The sequence below is a fragment of the Lotus japonicus genome, chromosome 3 (assembly GCF_012489685.1).
Source record: "Lotus japonicus ecotype B-129 chromosome 3, LjGifu_v1.2".
Classification (NCBI taxonomy): domain Eukaryota; kingdom Viridiplantae; phylum Streptophyta; class Magnoliopsida; order Fabales; family Fabaceae; genus Lotus; species Lotus japonicus.
This window is the reverse complement of record NC_080043.1, coordinates 97,240,739-97,259,279: the sequence shown is the minus strand read 5'-3', so window position 1 is coordinate 97,259,279 and position 18,541 is coordinate 97,240,739. Positions and strand designations below refer to the sequence as shown.

At 35.3% G+C, this 18,541-nt stretch overlaps 4 protein-coding genes across 5 annotated transcripts; 2 read left to right on the top strand and 2 right to left on the bottom strand.

Moving 5' to 3' along the window:
- Positions 1–3,176: 3,176 nt before the first annotated feature.
- Positions 3,177–5,700, bottom strand: LOC130747977 (monooxygenase 1-like). The gene is made up of 6 exons (XM_057601053.1): positions 5,059–5,700; positions 4,794–4,940; positions 4,616–4,666; positions 4,348–4,519; positions 3,918–4,152; positions 3,177–3,758 (listed from the first exon to the last, which is right to left on the bottom strand). The coding sequence occupies exons 1-6, from the start codon at positions 5,136–5,138 to the stop codon at positions 3,241–3,243; spliced, it is 1,203 nt and encodes a 400-aa protein (XP_057457036.1). The 5' UTR covers positions 5,139–5,700; the 3' UTR covers positions 3,177–3,240.
- A 3,321-nt stretch (positions 5,701–9,021) lies between these two features.
- Positions 9,022–11,944, bottom strand: LOC130747976 (protein ORANGE, chloroplastic-like). Of its 2 annotated transcripts, XM_057601051.1 has the most exons (8): positions 11,580–11,944; positions 11,381–11,495; positions 11,194–11,310; positions 10,998–11,084; positions 10,345–10,421; positions 9,986–10,113; positions 9,579–9,715; positions 9,022–9,264 (listed from the first exon to the last, which is right to left on the bottom strand). In XM_057601051.1, exons 1-8 carry the CDS (start codon positions 11,774–11,776, stop codon positions 9,187–9,189), a joined length of 936 nt encoding a protein of 311 aa, XP_057457034.1. In that variant the 5' UTR covers positions 11,777–11,944; the 3' UTR covers positions 9,022–9,186. The 2 variants fall into 2 exon arrangements, with proteins under 2 accessions (XP_057457034.1, XP_057457035.1); XM_057601052.1 differs by lacking the exon at positions 11,194–11,310.
- Positions 11,945–12,754: 810 nt separating this feature from the next.
- LOC130747974 (malate dehydrogenase, cytoplasmic-like) lies at positions 12,755–15,326 on the top strand. Its single transcript, XM_057601048.1, has 7 exons — positions 12,755–12,930; positions 13,165–13,323; positions 13,547–13,722; positions 13,864–14,141; positions 14,375–14,510; positions 14,626–14,737; positions 15,032–15,326. Exons 1-7 carry the CDS (start codon positions 12,771–12,773, stop codon positions 15,124–15,126), a joined length of 1,116 nt encoding a protein of 371 aa, XP_057457031.1. The 5' UTR covers positions 12,755–12,770; the 3' UTR covers positions 15,127–15,326.
- A 1,340-nt stretch (positions 15,327–16,666) lies between these two features.
- Positions 16,667–18,541, top strand: LOC130747975 (chloride conductance regulatory protein ICln). Its single transcript, XM_057601049.1, has 6 exons — positions 16,667–17,088; positions 17,167–17,281; positions 17,366–17,440; positions 17,530–17,595; positions 17,677–17,762; positions 18,257–18,541. The coding sequence occupies exons 1-6, from the start codon at positions 16,774–16,776 to the stop codon at positions 18,326–18,328; spliced, it is 729 nt and encodes a 242-aa protein (XP_057457032.1). The 5' UTR covers positions 16,667–16,773; the 3' UTR covers positions 18,329–18,541.

The window sequence follows — 18,541 nt, the reverse complement described above, 5'->3', positions numbered from 1 at the left end:
CTGTGAATGTGACGTTGCGAGCAAAGGTCGACATGGAGGCGCGTGACTTACACATGCTTGAGGCTGCGGAGAGCCTTTCCGGCGATAGTGATTCGTGGAATGGTCGATCTGGGCAGTGTGACCATGGTGGGTGGTTCGTGCAGGCTGAACAATGACCAATAATAAGGCGAAACGCATGGATGAAACACAATAGTGGCCGAGCGATAAAATGTAACGATGGCTGAACAGAGCACTGTGACTGAAACCGTAGCTAAGGCAAAGCTACATGACCAGAAAAGAAAGAGGGTGCAATAAGCAGAGCCCTCATAATCGGGAGCTCTGACACCAACTTGAAAATTGAAAAAAGAATGACATTATCACTTGAATGAAAATACAATGGTTATGTTTGGCACACCTAGCTGAAAGCTGATAAGTTACGTGATTGGAACAAAAGTATTTGGTAAAACTAGATGTTGAAATTGTAAAATTACATAAAAGGACATACTTGTATAATTTTTTTTTTACATTTAACATTACTTTATGTAAGTCTGATAACTAATAAGTAAATAGGTTTAGTAAAAAATATATAAGGCTAAAGGTGGAATTTTAATAAAATAGTAAGGATAAAAATGAGAATATATTTAATAAGCTATAGGCTATGGCTATGTTTGACATGTCATTTCAGCTAGCTTATAGCTTATTTGACTAGCTTAAAAGCTCTTCAAAAGTGTTTGGTGAAGGAGCTTATTTTAGTAGCTTAAAGCTTTAAAGCTTATAGCTTATTAAATTTATTCTCATTTTTATCCTTATTATTTTATTAAAATTTTACCATTACCCTTATATATTTATAAAAACACTAAACTTATTTTCCCCTCACACTTACGTATGCAGTTTCCGCCACCATTCCCGCCACACCGCTACGCACCACAAGTATTATAAATATTATATTAATAAAAATAAATATTACATTTTTAAGATGATATATAACTGTAGCTAATAAAAATATTTAAAGTGATAATAATTTTAATATTAATATCATATTGGTATTAATGTGAAAATAAAGTAATGTTTAATATAAAAATAATTATACAAGTATGTCCTTTTATGTCATTTTACAATTTTCAGCTTGTTTAACAGCTAGTTCTACCAAACACTTTTGTTTCAATCACGTAGCCTTTCAGCTTTCAGCTATCAGCTTTCAGCTATCTTATCAGCTTTCAGCTATCAGCTAGCTTATAAGCTTTCAGCTAGCTTTTCAGCTTTCAGCTAGCTTATCAGCTAAACATGCCAAACATAGCATATGTTTGACATGCCTAACTGATAAGTTAGCTAAAAGCTGAAAAGCTAGCTGAAAGCTTACAAGCTAACTGAAAGCTGAAAGCTTATAAGTTATCTGAAAACTTAAAGCTGATAGCTGAAAAGCAACGTAATTAGAACAAAAGTGTTTGGTAAAACCAGCTGTTGAACAAGCTGAAATCGTAAAATGACATAAAATAACATACTTGTATAATTCTTTTTTATATTTAACATTACTTTATTTTCACATTAATACCTATATGTTATTAATATTAAAATTATTATTGAATATTTTAATTTCACTCAAGTTATTTATCATCTTAAAAATATAATATTAATTTTTACTTATTTAATTTTCTATATTTTTATTAAGTTAAATAGAATAAAACAAATAATTTGTAATATAAAATTATTCATTTTATTCCAAAGTATTAATTATATGTGTGCGGGAACGGAGTGCATAGAGACAAGTGTGATAACTGATAAGTAAATAGGTTTAGTAAAAGTCATGTAAGGCTAAAGGTGAAATTTTAATAAAATAATAAGGATAAAAATGAGAATACATTTAATAAGCTATAAGCTTTAAGCTTTAAGCGAGATAGCTTATAGCTTATAGCTTAAAGCTTAAATCTACTGAAATAAGCTTCTTCACCAAACACTTTTATAGAGTTTTTAAGCTAGTCAAATAAGTTTTAAGCTAGTAAAATAAGCTATAAGCTAGCTAAAATGACATACCAAACATAGCCTATGTCAAACGTAGCGATAAGCTACCTGAAATAAGTCCATTCACCAAACACTTTTAAAGAGTTTTTAATCTAGCTAGTTAAGCTAGCTGAAATTACATGTCAAACATAGCCAATAAGTAGCAACAATTGATAGGCTAGTTAAAAAGTGACATAGCCAACATAGCCATAGGTATGTCACTTTTTTTTATTCAACTTCAGTTTTTAATTGATCTTATACTTCCATTGCAATCTCATATTCGGTCACATGTCGTGTTAGATCCCGATGGTCATATTATTCCATCAAAGTTAAGAGCAGCTGATGTCTTGTCTACAAAAACTCCCAATAGGATATTAACCCAGTGGAATTCATGTAGCCAACCAGTAGGAGAGTCTGGTGGCTTATTGGGTCAAGCATTGGGGCTTCTGGCGAGCAATTTGTGGAACATGTTATGTGCACTTTGTGGAACATACCTTATATTTTGGATTTGTGTTAAGCACTCTTAGCTTCAATGTGAAAAATTGATGGATATATATATGTTTATGCAAGTATTTCGTGGTTGAATGGATTTTCTTTGCCACAACATTTTCCCTTTGTTAGTTAATTTAATATGCATTGAAAATTATAAAGCAGGTCTAAAAAAAAAAACAGGAAAAAAAGAAAAAATAACGTTAATTTTCTATAGATTTACCGGCGGTTACAACCGCCGCTAAGTCCACAAAAATACATAACTTATTTCATGTTACCGGCGGTTGTAACCGCCGTAACATCCAAATTTACATCGTTGAAGGAAGGTACTTGGCGGCGGTTGAAAACGCCCCTAAATATACAAGTTCTTTGGCGGCGGTTCCAACCGCCGTTAATCCTACCAGTTAATAGCATTAAATCAGTTATTTTGGCGACGGTTATAACCGCCGTAAACTATTTAACGGCAGATTGCGTGGCGGTTGACCCAACCGCCGGTAAATAAGTCCCCGACGCTCAACTTGGCGGCGGATAGGCAACCGCCGGGAGTAATTTTTTGCGGCGGTTTTAACCGCCGTCGGTCCTACTTTCAACCGCCGCTAAAGCCCTGTATTCTTGTAGTGAGGCTACACTAACCTAATTAAGGAAATAAGTGCAACTGTATTAAACATTTTTAAAACTAACTTAGACACTATAATATTAGGTAAACAGAATAACTGAAATTAATGATATTATTTCAAATCATGAGTATTAATACATTATACCCATTCATTTTCCCTATAGAGTCCCACAATCATAGCGGGTATGCCAATCTGGGTCTCTAAACAGAATCACCATGAGTGCAATGATAATCGATTTCATTATGAATGATTGTGCATCAAGCTTTTTCCCAATAAGAAAACTATGCAAAGAGATCCAAAAGATTCTCATCTTCCTTTCTTTAGCATATTGATGAAATGCTTCCTCTACATCTCTCTTTCTTATCGCGTTGTTCTTAGCACTATGCATCTTTTGGGCCAAGCATCTAGCAAGAACAATTGCATCTTCTATGGAAGCTGAGCCACCTTGTGCAATGAATGGGCCTGTAGCATGCAGTGCATCGCCAGCAATGGTTATTGTGCCTTTCCGGAAGTGGCTAAGAATCAAGTCCCATGGTGGACGATACTTCAAGTCAGTGAGATGCAAGAAGTTCAACATGCAATTTTGTATCATATCCATTGCGTGTGTTGGGAAACCCTTCATTGATTCCATCAAAGATTGTCTAATAAGACTTGTGTTATTTGAAATTATTGAATCTGCTTTGTAGGTTGAAACAAAAATACAAAAATCAATCCTCAAAATTTAAATCTCTAACACATAAAAGATATATTGAAGATAAACTTATTAACCAAAGAAATAAAATAAATAAGAGCAGGTATTGTTTGAATTGAAAGTTGATAAAGTTAACGAATGACCTTGAGAAGTTTTTGGCCTTGTTAAAAACCAGTAAACAAGCTTTTCCGTCACTGGGATTGTTCCAAGTTGGACATGACCTCTGACCATCATAACAAACTCACTACCAAATTGATGACCATTTGGATAATTTGTGAAGCCTCGCGCCACGCATGTCAAGAAGGGCAAGAAATTAGACCGTTGTAATCCAACCATGTTTGCAATGCAAGTATTCACGCCATCACATCCAATAACAACCTTACACCAGCAAATGTATAAGTAAGTAATTGTAGTATTGCAATTTCATAAATGTAGTACTTGCTAAGAAGATTTAACAAGCTAGCATTTTCACCCCTACCTATGCAAACAAAGGCATTGACTCTGTGGATATGTTTTGACACCAATATATAAGATTTCAAAATATGAAAATGTACAAAAGACAAAGATATATACATTGGCATGAAGGATGGTTCCATTGCTTAGCAAAAGTTTTTGATCATGTGTTACTGGATCCAATTCAACGGAAAGTACTTGACAACTGGTACGTATAGTTCCCTCCGGTAAACTATTGGCCATGGCTTCCATCAGATCAGTACGCTTCAAACAACGAAATTCGTGAGGAACCCTGTTTATCAACAAAATTAATTAGGATGTGTAAAATGCTCTATTTACGTAATTTAAACATAATAGTATTGAAAAATGCACTGCAAATGCAACTCACCCAAATGGTATTTCCTTTGACTCAGCCTCATTAAGCGTTATAAATTTCCCCCTGACAACATGCTTAAGTTATTATCATTCATGAGCTATCTAAATATTAGTTAATCCAATACAAATTAATTAGTTTAGTGAGTGAGATCGACATCGAGATCGAGATCGAGATCGAAAGATGATGTTACCCTTTAATTGGAATGGCCGTTTGTCTAAGAATTGAACCAACACCTAGCTGATCAAGAGCACGCCACCCATTTGCCTGCACAATAATGGCTGCTCCTGTAGCTCGCAACTTGTCTGATCTTTCTAACACCAAACTTTTAATGCTCTTCCTACATTTAAGTTAATGCAAATGAAATCTTAAATTAAAGAAACATTAAATCATGCATATAAATCAAATGATGATATAGAAGAAGGAAACAACAAAACATTTGGCTTGCAATATTAAACCTGTGAAGGGCGAGGGCTGTTGCAAGGCCACATATACCACCTCCCACGATCACAATCTCCACATCTTCATTTCTCTCCATTTTCTTGAACAGATTGGAAGGAGACCGATTTTCAAGACATGTTTATTTCTCTAAATCTCAAAATTCTTTCTATTGTCTTACTTATATAAGTTAATTAACTACAGAATGATATGATAGGAAGAATTTCTTTGATCAAATTGATCTCAACAACCAACAATGTGCTTTGCATGATCCAGGGACTTCGTTAAATTAGGATCTACGTACACAAGATAAGCATTTGCCATTTGTTGGTTATTATTAGAGGCATCCCAAAGATTAGAATTAGATGATGGATTTAGTTTTTTAATTGGTAGAAGGGCAAAAACATAAATTGACAAACTCAAAAACAGGAATAAGAGAGAAGGTAGATTGAATCTTTTTTAGTCAGAAGAGAAGATGGAAGAAGGAGGAAAGGATGGCGCAGCCGTGGAGGAGGATGACGTAGCCGGAAGATGGGAAGGGATAGGCGAGGAGGTGGGTTTGTGATTCAGGCATGGCTGAATGAATTTGAGTGTGTTGGAACTTGGAAACTTCTTTGAAATTGAAGGAATTAATTAATACTCCTACACGGTTGCTGGGTAAGAAGAGTTCTAGTTATATAGTAAAGCAAAGTTCAGAGAGAAAGAGAATAATTTCCCTGAACGTTGGTTGGGAACCGGGAAGTAATGGGAAGTGATTGACAAGTGAATGAGTGTTTTAGGATTTTTCTTCAAGCATTGACTGGATGGGGGTTACGCTTTTGATTAAACACTTCCCTTTTTTTCACTTTACTTGATTTATCATGAACTAAAGTTGTCATGGTTTATTGTTGTTGCATTCATGTACTGTCGAGATGAAGAAGGAGAAGAAGGACATATTAGAAATTTGGGTATGATAATCCTGGATAACTTCGAAGAATCGTGTTCGTACACTTTCCGAACAAAGTATTTCGACCCTATTCTTGCCTCGGTTCACGAAATCCTTGTTGGGATAATTCTTGAAGAACAATCTGCTTCAGGCAAATGAGAACAGATCAGGAATGTAGAGAGAAATATCGGTTTTTGTTTTCTGTGTATAAAACTGAGCCAGGGGCTCCGCCCCTTGGAACCCCGCAATCTAATCGCGGTCAATTATGCGTTGGCTCAACAAGCGTGCACTCCGCACTACCCTAACTCGTTTACGAGCTTAACGCATAATCACATCGGCCTACAATAAATCACATTACTACTAAAATCCATTGATGATACTAAAATCACCAACATGACATGTGCAAGGAGGGTAAGGAAAGTGGAGGAAGAAGGATATGTGCAAGGAGGGTGAGGAAAGTGGGAGGAAGAAGGAGAAGAATGAGAAGAAGGGGTAAAGTCTGAAATACTCTTGATAAAAAGTCAAATCTACCCCTGAAGCGCACCGGTTGAGTAAACAAAAAGTTGTCTACTCTAGTGGGCACCAAGGTTTTTTTTGTTTTGATAAGCAAAGATATATATATATATATATATATATATATATATATATATATATATATATATTGAAATGAAGTACAATGGGCACTTCAACCCAATACAAGTAGAAGTATTAAGAAAGCCAGCTATAGATGTAACATCATTTACAAAAGCATAAGATCCTTCTACTGCTAATGCTACCCGCCATTCCTTGGAGAAAGACTTTAGAAAAAATGTCTTATTAAAACCTTACTAGGAAAAACTCATTTGAGAAAATCTAATGAAGGAAAAAAGGTACAAATTTTCTAAAGTCAAAAGGGAATCTCCAAAAGGAGGAAATAGAAACCAAACAGAAAAGCTACATAGCATATGATCCACATTGCATATGATCCACCTCCCCTGTCAAATCTACCCTAACAAAACCAACAATTAAGCTACATAGCACCAAACCACCAAGATTAAATGGGGTTGTCTAAATGATCCATGATAAAGTTAGGGTTAAATAATCTATCACCCAAATACCCAATCACATTTGAGATAAATGAGTTGGAAATAAATTAATAAATGGCTTAAATACTCTTTTGGTCCTTGAAATTGTAAAGGAGAACCAAACCTGGTCCTTGTAAATTTTTTGCATCAAATTGGGTCCCTAAAATATTATTTTTAATCTAATTAAGTCATTTTGCTCAATTTTGACCGGTCAACGGTCCAGTGGCAAGCCTAGTCAGCTAAGGATGGTCATGTGAACTTTTTCACATCAATTTTAGTCCCTTAAAAAATATTTTAATCAACTTTAGACCCTGTTTTTTCACCTTCCTCTTCCACCTTCTTCCTCTTCTCCATAACTCAAATCCTTAAACCCAGAAATTCAAAACCCTAAAAAAACTATAGTTCATCATATTCACTTTGTTCTTCCTTTTTAATTTATGGGATTTGAGTTATGGAGGAAGAGGAAGAAGGTGGAAGAGGAAGAAGATGAAGGTGGAAGAACAAGGACTAAAATTGATTCAAATATATTTCAAGGGACTAAAATTGATGTGAAAAAGTTCACGTGGCTGTTCTTGGGTGACTAGACTTGCCACTGGACCGTTGACAGGTCAAAATTGAGCAAAAGAACTTAATTAGATTAAAAAAACAATTTTAAGAACCCAATTTGATGCAAAAATTTTACAGGGACTAAATTTGATTCCCTTTACAATTTCAAGGACCAAAAGGTTATTTAGGCCTTAATAAATAAAATATAGAAATTTCAACTCACTTATCTTTAATGTGATTGAATGATGGGTTATTTAACTCTAACTTTATCATGAGTCATTTAGACAACCCCAGATTAAATATGTGCTGTTCTAAAAAAAACCAAGGTTAAATATGTTTGTAACCTCTAATTTATACACTCGCATATAAAAGTATGTAAATTAGTCTCTGTTATTTTATTTTGTTAAAGATTTGATGTTTCATCATTGATAAAGGGCCAAGCCCAAAGGCTTAGAAGCCAAGTACAAACCGGCCTTTTCTACAGAAACCCATTAAGAGCCTAACAAGCAATACAAAGCACGGGTCTGCGCCTATTTTTTTGGACTCTTAATGAGTCCTGTGTTCTGATTATACTTGTAATTGTACTGCTCCTGTCGTTTGTTTACAGAACCCATTGACAAAAAAAAAAACACGGGTCTGGTAGCTGGTACAAGTAGAGTGAAAAAAACGACAAGGAGGGAAATTAAAGAATCAGGGGAAGTTAGTTGGGACAGCTGCTGTGAACACAGTTCAGCTTTGTACAAAAGATTCCACACTTCCCATTCAAACAACCAAGTAATGACAACTTCAAAGCTCGACCGATCCATCATAATAACTGAAGCACCAGTGGCCAGTTGCAGGCAAGAGACCACAGCAACCAAGGTTCCAAAAAAACTCTTTCTCCATGGCAGATAGAGGAATGTGTTGGCTTTTTTTTTGTCAAAAATGTGTGTGCCTTGAATAGGAAGAAGTTGATAGAGCAATGGAGTAAATGGATCAGTAGATGGACCAATTGTTGGCTAACACAACCAAGGCCCAAGTTAAAATGGCAGACACCACTGTCTCAACATTTATTTATCTTCCTATCCTTCGATAAAAGAAAAATCATCTTTCTAACTATTTTAAGTCTCAACATTTCAAATTTAAATTCTCAATTCTCATAAGTCCTGAGAAGCGGCAGTTAGTCCTGATACTCATGATTGGAAATAAATAATACTATTCTCAACATTCATAGATTATATTTGAACTCAGTTTCTTTGTTAGTTAATACCTAATACATGATAATTCAAAACGAGTTTTAAAAGCCAAAGAATAATCAAACGATATTCTCAATTTTTACTCCCAAAAGTTAAATCATTGAGCAATTTTTTCTCAAAGTAATCATATAAAAAGTACAGAACAGACGTATTTTTGTTTTAGTTTGTTAAAACAAAAAGCTGTGTTTGTAGTTTCTTGCTGCACCATTTCAATTCTCAAAAATAAAGGGAAACTCCCTTATTCTTAACAGCTTTCTTTTTCATATTCCGTATTTATACATATTTACATAAATTCCATTACTTCGCCACAGAAAAATTATACCACATAAATTATACATTTCAAATTGTCTCTTTAGGATATCTATCATATTTAAACCTTTAATCAAAAGGATCAATTCGTGGATCATGTTCGCTTGCCATTGCCATTCCAGTACAAAGACATGTTGGACACATAACCTGCAATAGGAATTGAGCATGAAAAACAATTACGAACAACTATTGCTACTTGTTGTGGACATAGCAGGTAAACAAACACATACCAAATTTGACCGCGTTTGGATGGTCATAAGTGCTTAACACCTAAACGCACCCTTAGTCTAGGTCTGGTTATTGCCTTACTGGCTATTAGTATCATCATTGGTTAATAATTATGATGTTATTACAAATACAATGAACAAGGCATTAAGCTCTATTTATGTAGATTATGGCAGTCCTCTAATATTATTAGTGCAAAGCTAACACAATGAAGTCAATACTTCTAAATAACGAACCTTGCCAGATCCAGAGCAATTTGAACATCTCTCAGTTTTTGGTGGTGATAGAGGCAGATCTCCACCATTAACTGTGGACACTGGTTCAATCAGAACAAGTGCGCCTGTGCTTGAACAGCGAGCACATGCAAGATATCCTGACATAACAAAAGTATAATCGGCATGTCAAGTTGCATTTACAACTAAGTTATCACAGATAGTAGAAGTTTTCCACTTTGAATATGTTTGGAATGATGCAAGAACCCATACAAGCTTCACCACCTCTTCCTTAGAAGTAGAAACTGGTAATAATGTGCATTAAAAGGGGAAAGAATGCCATGAGAAGAAAAATGACAAGACCCTTCAATTCCATCAATTAGAAGTTCAACGCGTAAAATGAAGATAATAGAGGAGGTTTGAAATCTTACCAGTGCCAAGACAGTATTTGCATCTTTTTTGCTCTTGCTGTTTCACATTGTTTATCTCAACAACCATTAATGCAGAGATTACCCCAACTGCTCCTCCAGAGAATGATGCCACGATGGGATCAACCTCACTAGAATAACCAACAAAATTTAGTTAAGATAAGGAACAATAAATAGAATGCACTGGTATTCAATTCAGCAACGAATGAACTGACACTATCCAAATATTCATATGTAGCCAAATAACTTGCAGCTTCTATTCATAAAAGCTGAAGTTTTGGGACTAGAAGACAATTTTTCCATTGCTCCCACTGAAAAGAACTACGTAAATAGGCAACAACGAATCAGGAAATGGGCACTACCTCAACTGCATAGGCAGATGCATATTTTGAATAAAATCTGCATAAGATGTGCCTCCTATTCCAAGCTTAAGTTCCAACTGAAAAATGAAACAAAGATGAGAGGAGTCGGAAAGACCGGAAGTTGAAAAAACTAAAAGGAATATGTTTACGAAATGCCACAAAAGATGGATAAAAGAAGGAAATGTTGAAATCAAATCCCAATTCTCTTAAATATTAAGCATAACTTTCACCCATGTATATGCAAGTAACTCCTTTTTTTAGGTTAAGCATGCCATATTAAAAAGAAAATATACATAAACACACAAATATAGTTAAGGAAAGTCCCTTACACATCAATTTGCAATACTTCCTATGCATCATCAGCAGCAATATTACAATTGCCAAGAATATAGTTAAGGGCAGTTTTTTTGGGTTAAAGAATTTTTACTTAATGTGCACCTAGTAAAGGGTATATGAGACTTAAATTAAGTAGTTGCAGCACTAGCATAAATGGGGAAGTAAATAATCTTTGTCACGGTTGCATTTCTCGCACCAGTTCAAAGGGTTAGATTCATCTTGACAAGAAAAGTAAACACAGTCAATGACTTCCAAGTAAGAAAATTGCAAAGGGAACAAACAACAAAGAAATAGAAATTTGGTTGAAAAAATCTTACACTGGGTGCAAGGAGACCACCAAAAAGAATTATTCCGGCAATAAGAGAAAAACAGGTTGCATAATACTGCTTGAGGTTTGCTGAAGTCTGCAAATAATATATGTGAAAAGTAAATTGTTGATGCTCATGAATAACAATAACAAGATAAATATGAGCAGTTATTAAATGCATGATGCAGATAAAGATAATTCCTTACCAAAGGAGGCAAGAATGGAATGAATGATGGGAAATTTGGAAGTTCATTTTCTTGCTCTTCATTAAAAATTCCAAGTTCAGCATTTTTAATCCTTTGTTGTATCCTAAGCCTACGCACCTACAAAAGGGTAATGAAATTGAAATGAGATGAAGATGATTTTACCTCTTCCATATGAATAGAATATTACCTCTTCCATATGCAGAAAAATCTTGTTCCTCCGACTTCGAATGTTGTCCTGAATTTCTTGAAGCTCCATCTTAGCAAAATCTTGCACCGTTTCGGGGCCTTCAATGATGCAGAATCTGCAGTTAACAGAATAAGACAAGAGGGTACATAATAATAATAATAATAATAATTACATATGAAACGAAAGAAAGAATGAATACCCAGCAGCAGCGGTGGCATCAGAATCAATGGAGGATGAGGGTGCAAAAGAAGATTCGGAATCGATGGCCATGAAGCGCCGCCATCTGGGTGTGTGGTTTACATGGTGATGGAGGAATCTGTTGTCCCTGTAACGGGAATCGTACAGCTGAAAGCATTTCACGCTGTAAAACGACACCGCACCACCCAGACAGAGCATCCTCAACTTCGATTCAATGAGCTTGTTTTGTTTTCGCTGTCACATATAATTGGAGTCTCCAACAACAAATTAAAATTAAAATATTTCCAACACGGTATTTTTAGTGGAGCAGATTCCTCCGCTAAATCCAAACCCCAAAAAAAAAACAGATAAAAGGACAAACAAACAAATGTGGAGCCGGAGGTTTCATTAGCTTCAGATATTAATTAGGATATAAGTATTTATTTATGTACTTTCACCATTACAATAAGTAAGTAAGCATATTTATTTTTACTCACAGACCCCGTACTGCTGGTAAAAAAGGAAATTGGTGATAGAAAGTTCATGATTGTCATTGATACTGTCAAAAACACCTATCTTATCTTGTGGCGGGTTTTAGACCGTCACAAGGTGTGGAAAACCTTGATAAAGTATGCGTTGACGGTTAGAAATTATCATAAATGTAGGTGTCGTGAATGGTTTACAATATGACATGATTCATGAATCATTTTTGAAAAAAGTTAACTTAAATTTTTTTTTTTTTGTGAATTGGAGTTTGGTCACCACCACGGGTTATGGTATGGTTTCAGAACCATATATCACCCATAAATCTCTCACATCGGCAACCAGAATCTAAAGTGCAACCTTTTAAAAGGAAGTGATCCGCCGTTAGTAATCTAATATGATTTTATTTACTAAATATTAATTTTACTATTTCACTTAATTATTAGTTTGTCATCTAAGAAAGTATGAGGAACAAAGATTCTAATATTGATTGCATAGTTCTCTCCCAATATCCTAGTGTATTTGATGACCACCCTTCAAAAAACGTTCTTTTCTTTGTTGTTAAGGTGATTGATTATCTTGGACTTGCATTTCTTGTGGACTTGGTTTTGGTACATGATTGCCTTGCTGTTGAGGAATGTGCATGGATTCTTTCATTTCAAATTGAAGTTGCATGTATAAAAAGATGAGGAAGTATATTGTTTCCTCTGCATCATAACAAAAACTGAACATGAAAATGTTTACTTGGGAGATTGTGGATCATACGATCCTTAAAAAACTTCTTGTAGTTTTGCTTTGTGCATTTTTGTTTTGGAAGATCATTAGATACATGTGTGGTCTTCTCAAAGTAGAGAAGGAACCGGTCACAGTATTGGTCACCGGTGCTGCAGGCATGAAATGTTCATTGAGTTCTTGTTTTAGCTTTGGCTAACCAAATGAAATGTTCATCATGTTTTATTTTACCATTCATTTGTTTTTTATCCATATTAAATTTCAAGAAATAAGAATTTGACTAATATCTCATTACATAATTGAAATTTTCGTGTATTATACTTTGGTTGAAGAATTACATTTTCCAATTTCATCGGCATGCCTCATTAAATTTAGATTTGATTCAAAAACAGGGCAAATTGGTTATGCTCTCGTTCCAATGATTGCAAGAGGAATGATGTTAGGCCCAAATCAGCCTGTAATTCTGCATATGCTTGATATTGAGCCAGCAGCAGAGGCCCTTAAAGGGGTAAAGATGGAACTAACTGATGCTGCTTTCCCACTTCTTAAAGGCATGTTTTTAAACTAATGTTGACATGAGTATAACTATTATATCACGTGCATGTTTAGAAATCGTTCTAAGATTGATTCTAGAGCCAGGATTAATTTTGAGGAAAAGCTTCTAACGAGTAGTTTATGAGAGCCATAATTGATTCTAGTGAAACAGAAGCTGATCCAAACATGCTTTTTTGTTGTTGAGATCTCATATTTCATTTGCGCATATAAATGCAATAGGTGTTGTTGCTACTACTGATGTTGTTGAAGCTTGCAAAGATGTCAACATTGCCATTATGGTGGGTGGATTCCCACGGAAGGAAGGAATGGAAAGAAAAGATGTGATGTCTAAGAATGTTTCAATTTACAAGGCTCAAGCTTCAGCCTTGGAGGAGCATGCTGCTGCAGATTGTAAAGTTAGAAACTACTAATCTAATTTTAATGTTGAATAAGACATAGCATCATGAATATGATTCACTATGCTACTTATATAGTCCTCTATCACCTAATTGCTCCTCTTATATTATTGAATTCCATTAATTTCTTGCTGAATGCAGGTGCTAGTGGTTGCCAATCCAGCAAACACTAATGCTCTCATTCTGAAAGAATTTGCTCCTTCAATCCCAGCGAAAAATATCACATGTCTCACTAGACTTGATCACAATAGAGCATTAGGCCAAATCTCAGAGAGGATAAATGTTCATGTCAGTGATGTAAAAAATGTCATCATTTGGGGCAATCATTCTTCAACTCAATATCCTGATGTCAACCATGCAACTATCACCACAAGTGGAGGGATGAAGCCTGTCAGAGATTTAATTGCTGATCACAATTGGTACCTCAATTTCAAACCCTAGTCATTGATTATTCAAATGTTCATCACCTCCAAATTCTCTCCCAATTAATCATTGATGATTTTGATTAATTTATATGTTGACTTTTAGTCCCTTACTTCATTTTTTCCTGGTTCTGTCCCTTACAATGTTTGTTATATAATGTAACTATTCTAAGCATACGTAACTTGCTTTGTTAGGAAAGTAATCTAATTTCTTTTTCCATTTATCCAAGGCTAAACACTGAGTTCATCACCACTGTTCAGCAACGTGGGGCTGCAATTATCAAAGCTAGGAAGTTATCTAGTGCATTATCAGCAGCAAGTGCTGCTTGTGATCATATACGTGATTGGGTTCTAGGTACTCCTAAGGTTGGTTCTTTCTTTGTTCCTGTAGAATTTCATTATTTGAAAGGTGTTGCCTTCTCATAATTTGTGCTACCACTTTATATTTGTTTACCTTTTGTTGCATATGCATCTACTTCAGGGAACGTGGGTTTCAATGGGAGTGTGTTCTGATGGATCTTATGGCATACAACCTGGTCTCATTTACTCTTTTCCGGTTACATGTGAGAAAGGGGAATGGAACATTGTGCAAGGTACATTGTTTTGTCTTATATAACTATGTAGGATTTGAATTTCTTTCTGCCTTTTTTTAATTAGCAAATGATTTTTGACTGACTCTTTATTATGTTTGCCATGATAAAGTAATTAGCAACCACAAGAAAATTATGCTTATTATCATTTGTTTCTATGTTTCCAATATGATTTTGAAATATAACTTTTTTTATTTTAATGTGAACAAAAAATGAACTTTTTATCAACGCCATGGTTTATTTGATAATAATTCCTTTTTTTTGGTCAACATAATAATATCTTTGAAATATTGGCAGGGCTCAAGATAGACCAGTTCTCTAGGGACAAGATGGATAAAACGGCCCAAGAGCTCATTGAGGAGAAAACATTGGCTAAATCATGTCTCAATTGATGACCACCCATGTTTACTTAGCAATTGTGGCTATTGAAAATAAAAAGGGACACTTTCCTCAATAATAGTTGGTTTTTTTAATGCATGCTTACACGAGAATATGGCCTTTCAAATGGAATAAAATGTGGAAGTTCCCTTCTTGTTATATTTATAGCTATTCAAAAGAAATGATATCACACTCTGCGAGCATTTTAGTGCAAGGTTTGATTTCAATCTCATGTCTAAATGAGTCATGGTAAAGTTTGGGTTAAATAACCAATCATCCAATCACATTTGAGATAAGTGAGTTGCAATTTCTATATTTTATTTATTAATTTATTTCCAACTCATTTATCACCAATGTGATTGGATGATGAGTTATTTAACTCAAACTTTATCATGACTCATTTAGACAACCCCTTTCAAAATAAATTTATTAAGCATACGTACTTAAGGAGTGATCGTGAATTGCTTGAGTTTGTGATCAACCTTCACTAAGTTCATAAGAGACCGTAAAAAAGCCACAATCCTTCATGAGAAGCAAACATGAAATCTCAAACACAATGCAAATAAAAAATGGCTTCACAAGACTTTGTTTGCATCATGAACCCAACCTTTAGGCCAATGATTTACAAAGCACAATTTCAAAATCACAAGTTTATTAAAAATCCTAACGCAATCTCTTATCCAATAGTATCAATGTGCCTCAAAAGTTTTAGCCCCGCTAAGGGTGCTCTTGCTCAGGGAAGGCTTTCCTACCAAGTCTAGGTGGGTTTTTCTCTCTTTCTAATAAGGGTTCTTCCATCTTCTAAGTAGGAGATCCCATTCTCCCTCCCCATCCCCTTCTTCAATGCAGACTCTACTTTTTTCATGGGCAACTATCTCCCTTTCTCCACCATCTTCCTTATTTGCCCTTTTCTATATTTTATGTCCTTTAATTTGTATATCCCCCTCTACCATTTATTTGATCAACATTTCCCCATGGTATCGTCCCCTTATCCTTCTCTTGGTTTGATGCTCTAGCAAACGTTAATGTGACTTCTATAAATGCAAACGAGCAGTTTGTTCCATCATTTTCATCCCTTGCAACAACTTCGACAAAACTAGTTGAGCCTAGAATGAGAGCAAAGAAGAAAATGGGGATTAAGGTTTTTGAAATGAGGATTAAAAGATTTTATAATTTTGCTTTTAAATTGATACTTTTAATTTAACTTACTTATTAATTATACACGTGTAAATTAAATTTTAATAATGTAACCAAAAATTAACTTTTAATAAAAAATTACACTCAAATGCCACTAATACTGGGCAAAGCTTTTTTTTGAACTTCTGGGCAAAGCTGCTAGAACTCTTGAGACAATAAGTAAAACTATATTATTTTACTTATGGTTGGGATTGAAATGTAACTTTGGTCAAGTGATTTAAGAACAAACTTAACTCTGGGTAATAAAACCCAACTCAGTTTTTTTGGTACATCAGAAAGACAAAACCCAACTCATTTTAAATGGCCTAAAACTTATTTAAGTCAAAAAAAAAAATAAATACTCCAAAAAAGAACCTTAAAATAAAAAGAGGGGTGCATTTAGGGGTGGTGGTGGAGCGGAGATTGAATTTGAAGTTGGAGTTTGCAAAACCCTAGACAGAAGAGAAGAGAAGAGGCGATTCGAAATGGTTTACGGGGTGAGAGAAATTAACGTGAGCCGCAGCGGCAGCGGCAGCGGCAGCGGAGGAGAGCCTGTGAATTTGATTGATACTGAAAATGGTGAATCGTTGATGCGTGTGCAACCCGGTGTCGACTTAGTCCTTTCCAATCTTCCTCCACACTCCCCCGGCAGCGGCACTCTCTATGTCACTACCAAGCAAGTCATCTGGGTCAGTGATCTCGACCAAACTAAAGGATTTGCGGTTGATTTTCTCTCTATTTCACTCCATGCTGTCTCCAGAGACCCTGATGCCTACCCTCTTCCATGTCTATATACCCAGGTTAGTACTACTACTACTAGTACTACCTTTTATTATATTCTCATTCTGATTACTCCTCCTGTTTCTGTTTTCCTCCAGATTGAAACTGAAGACGATCTTCATTCCAACGACTCTGATTCTGAATCAAATAATCATGCCTTGGATTTATCCACGGTCAGAGAGATGAGGCTCATTCCATCTGATCCCACTCAATGTATATCTTATCTTCATTCTTTATGTTTTCCCCAATTCACATTCTAGTACCATTTCATTCATTTAAGTGTTGTTGCTTTTCCAGTGGATTCTCTGTTTCAAACATTCTGCGACTGTGCTGAGCTTAATCCTGAACCTAATGCTGCTGCTGCTGCTGCTGGTCAGTATTGTTTTTCCACACACCCTACCCTCTTTTTTTATTTTCATCTTTCTCCGTTGTTTACCTTTAGAGGATATCTTGTTTTTTAGAGGAGGAAGGTCAACAACATAATTGGATCTTCAGCGCTGATCAGATGGAAGATGATGAACAACCTGGTATATGTGGATGCCTGTTAGCTTTTACCTTCTTTCCTATTAGTCGCTGTATTGTTGTTTAACCTCTACTTTTTCTTTCAGAGGAGGAAGGCTATATTGCTCCCAACCTTGCCAACTCTCTTGGTCATTCAAATGGAGATCATGACCTTGCTCGTACTGTGCTTGAGGTATGCTGTTCTTCCTTTAACTATAAATCTGTATGGCATAGGGAGTGCTTACAAGGAGGATGCTTGTCACAATTGCCAATTTCATCAACCTCAAGTTTCTCTAGTTATTATCTTGCAAATATATAGAGCGAATGAAGTTGAAGCAAATTCTATACTTGTACTTCATATGTTCTTGGTTATCTACTTACTATGCTTGTGGATATTTACCATGTTTGTGCCGCCAATGCACAATATCCCAAATCTTAACAATTCTTGTGACTAGTGATTTTTGAATGAATTCATGCCTGGAATTTAAATTGTTTTGTGCTTGCTTATCTTGGATGTACCTTTGAAATTGGGGTGTCTGAAGATTGGTTCTAGATCAGCAATTTATCACCTTTATGGCTTATATTGAAAATCTGTGAATTGATGGGAAACTCATGTTTCATTACTGAGTTTGCATAATTTGTTTTCTCTGTACTCCCTTTATTTATATTCAGTTGAATTTGTTGCAGCTTCAAATCAATGATCAACGATTTGAGGATGCAGAGGAGGTTGAGCATGATGGAGATGGTACCCATCATTGAGTACCGGTGTTTTTCTCAAATCAGCATATTCTAGTGTTGTGCAAAAGTTTTATCAACTGTGTTTTATGTAGTTTGGTTCTGTATATGTAAACTATTATGGAACATCTGACTAGAGTCATAGTGGTGAAGTTTTGATGTGTCTTTATGTGGAAGAAAATCATCGTATCTGGGATTTGCAAATGAGTAACACCTTGTAGCAGATTTCTGATCAAA

Bases quoted from the DNA above. Each gene is read 5' to 3' on its own strand.
- LOC130747977 (XM_057601053.1), bottom strand. From the start codon at position 5,138: ATGGAGAGAAATGAAGATGTGGAGATTGTGATCGTGGGAGGTGGTATA. The intron at 4,667-4,793 runs GTAACATCATCT...GCATGTTGTCAG, and splicing joins ACGGCCATTCCAATTAAAGG to GGGGAAATTTATAACGCTTA. The intron at 4,153-4,347 runs GTATATATCTTT...TGCTGGTGTAAG, and splicing joins GAACCATCCTTCATGCCAAT to GTTGTTATTGGATGTGATGG.
- LOC130747976 (XM_057601051.1), bottom strand. From the start codon at position 11,776: ATGCTCTGTCTGGGTGGTGCGGTGTCGTTTTACAGCGTGAAATGCTTT. The intron at 11,311-11,380 runs GTAATATTCTAT...ACCCTTTTGTAG, and splicing joins TTTTTCTGCATATGGAAGAG to GTGCGTAGGCTTAGGATACA. The intron at 11,085-11,193 runs GTAAGGAATTAT...TATTATTTGCAG, and splicing joins TTCCATTCTTGCCTCCTTTG to ACTTCAGCAAACCTCAAGCA.
- LOC130747974 (XM_057601048.1), top strand. From the start codon at position 12,771: ATGAAAATGTTTACTTGGGAGATTGTGGATCATACGATCCTTAAAAAA. The intron at 13,324-13,546 runs GCATGTTTTTAA...TAAATGCAATAG, and splicing joins TGCTTTCCCACTTCTTAAAG to GTGTTGTTGCTACTACTGAT. The intron at 13,723-13,863 runs GTTAGAAACTAC...TGCTGAATGCAG, and splicing joins ATGCTGCTGCAGATTGTAAA to GTGCTAGTGGTTGCCAATCC.
- LOC130747975 (XM_057601049.1), top strand. From the start codon at position 16,774: ATGGTTTACGGGGTGAGAGAAATTAACGTGAGCCGCAGCGGCAGCGGC. The intron at 17,282-17,365 runs GTATATCTTATC...TTGCTTTTCCAG, and splicing joins TCCATCTGATCCCACTCAAT to TGGATTCTCTGTTTCAAACA. The intron at 17,763-18,256 runs GTATGCTGTTCT...AATTTGTTGCAG, and splicing joins TTGCTCGTACTGTGCTTGAG to CTTCAAATCAATGATCAACG.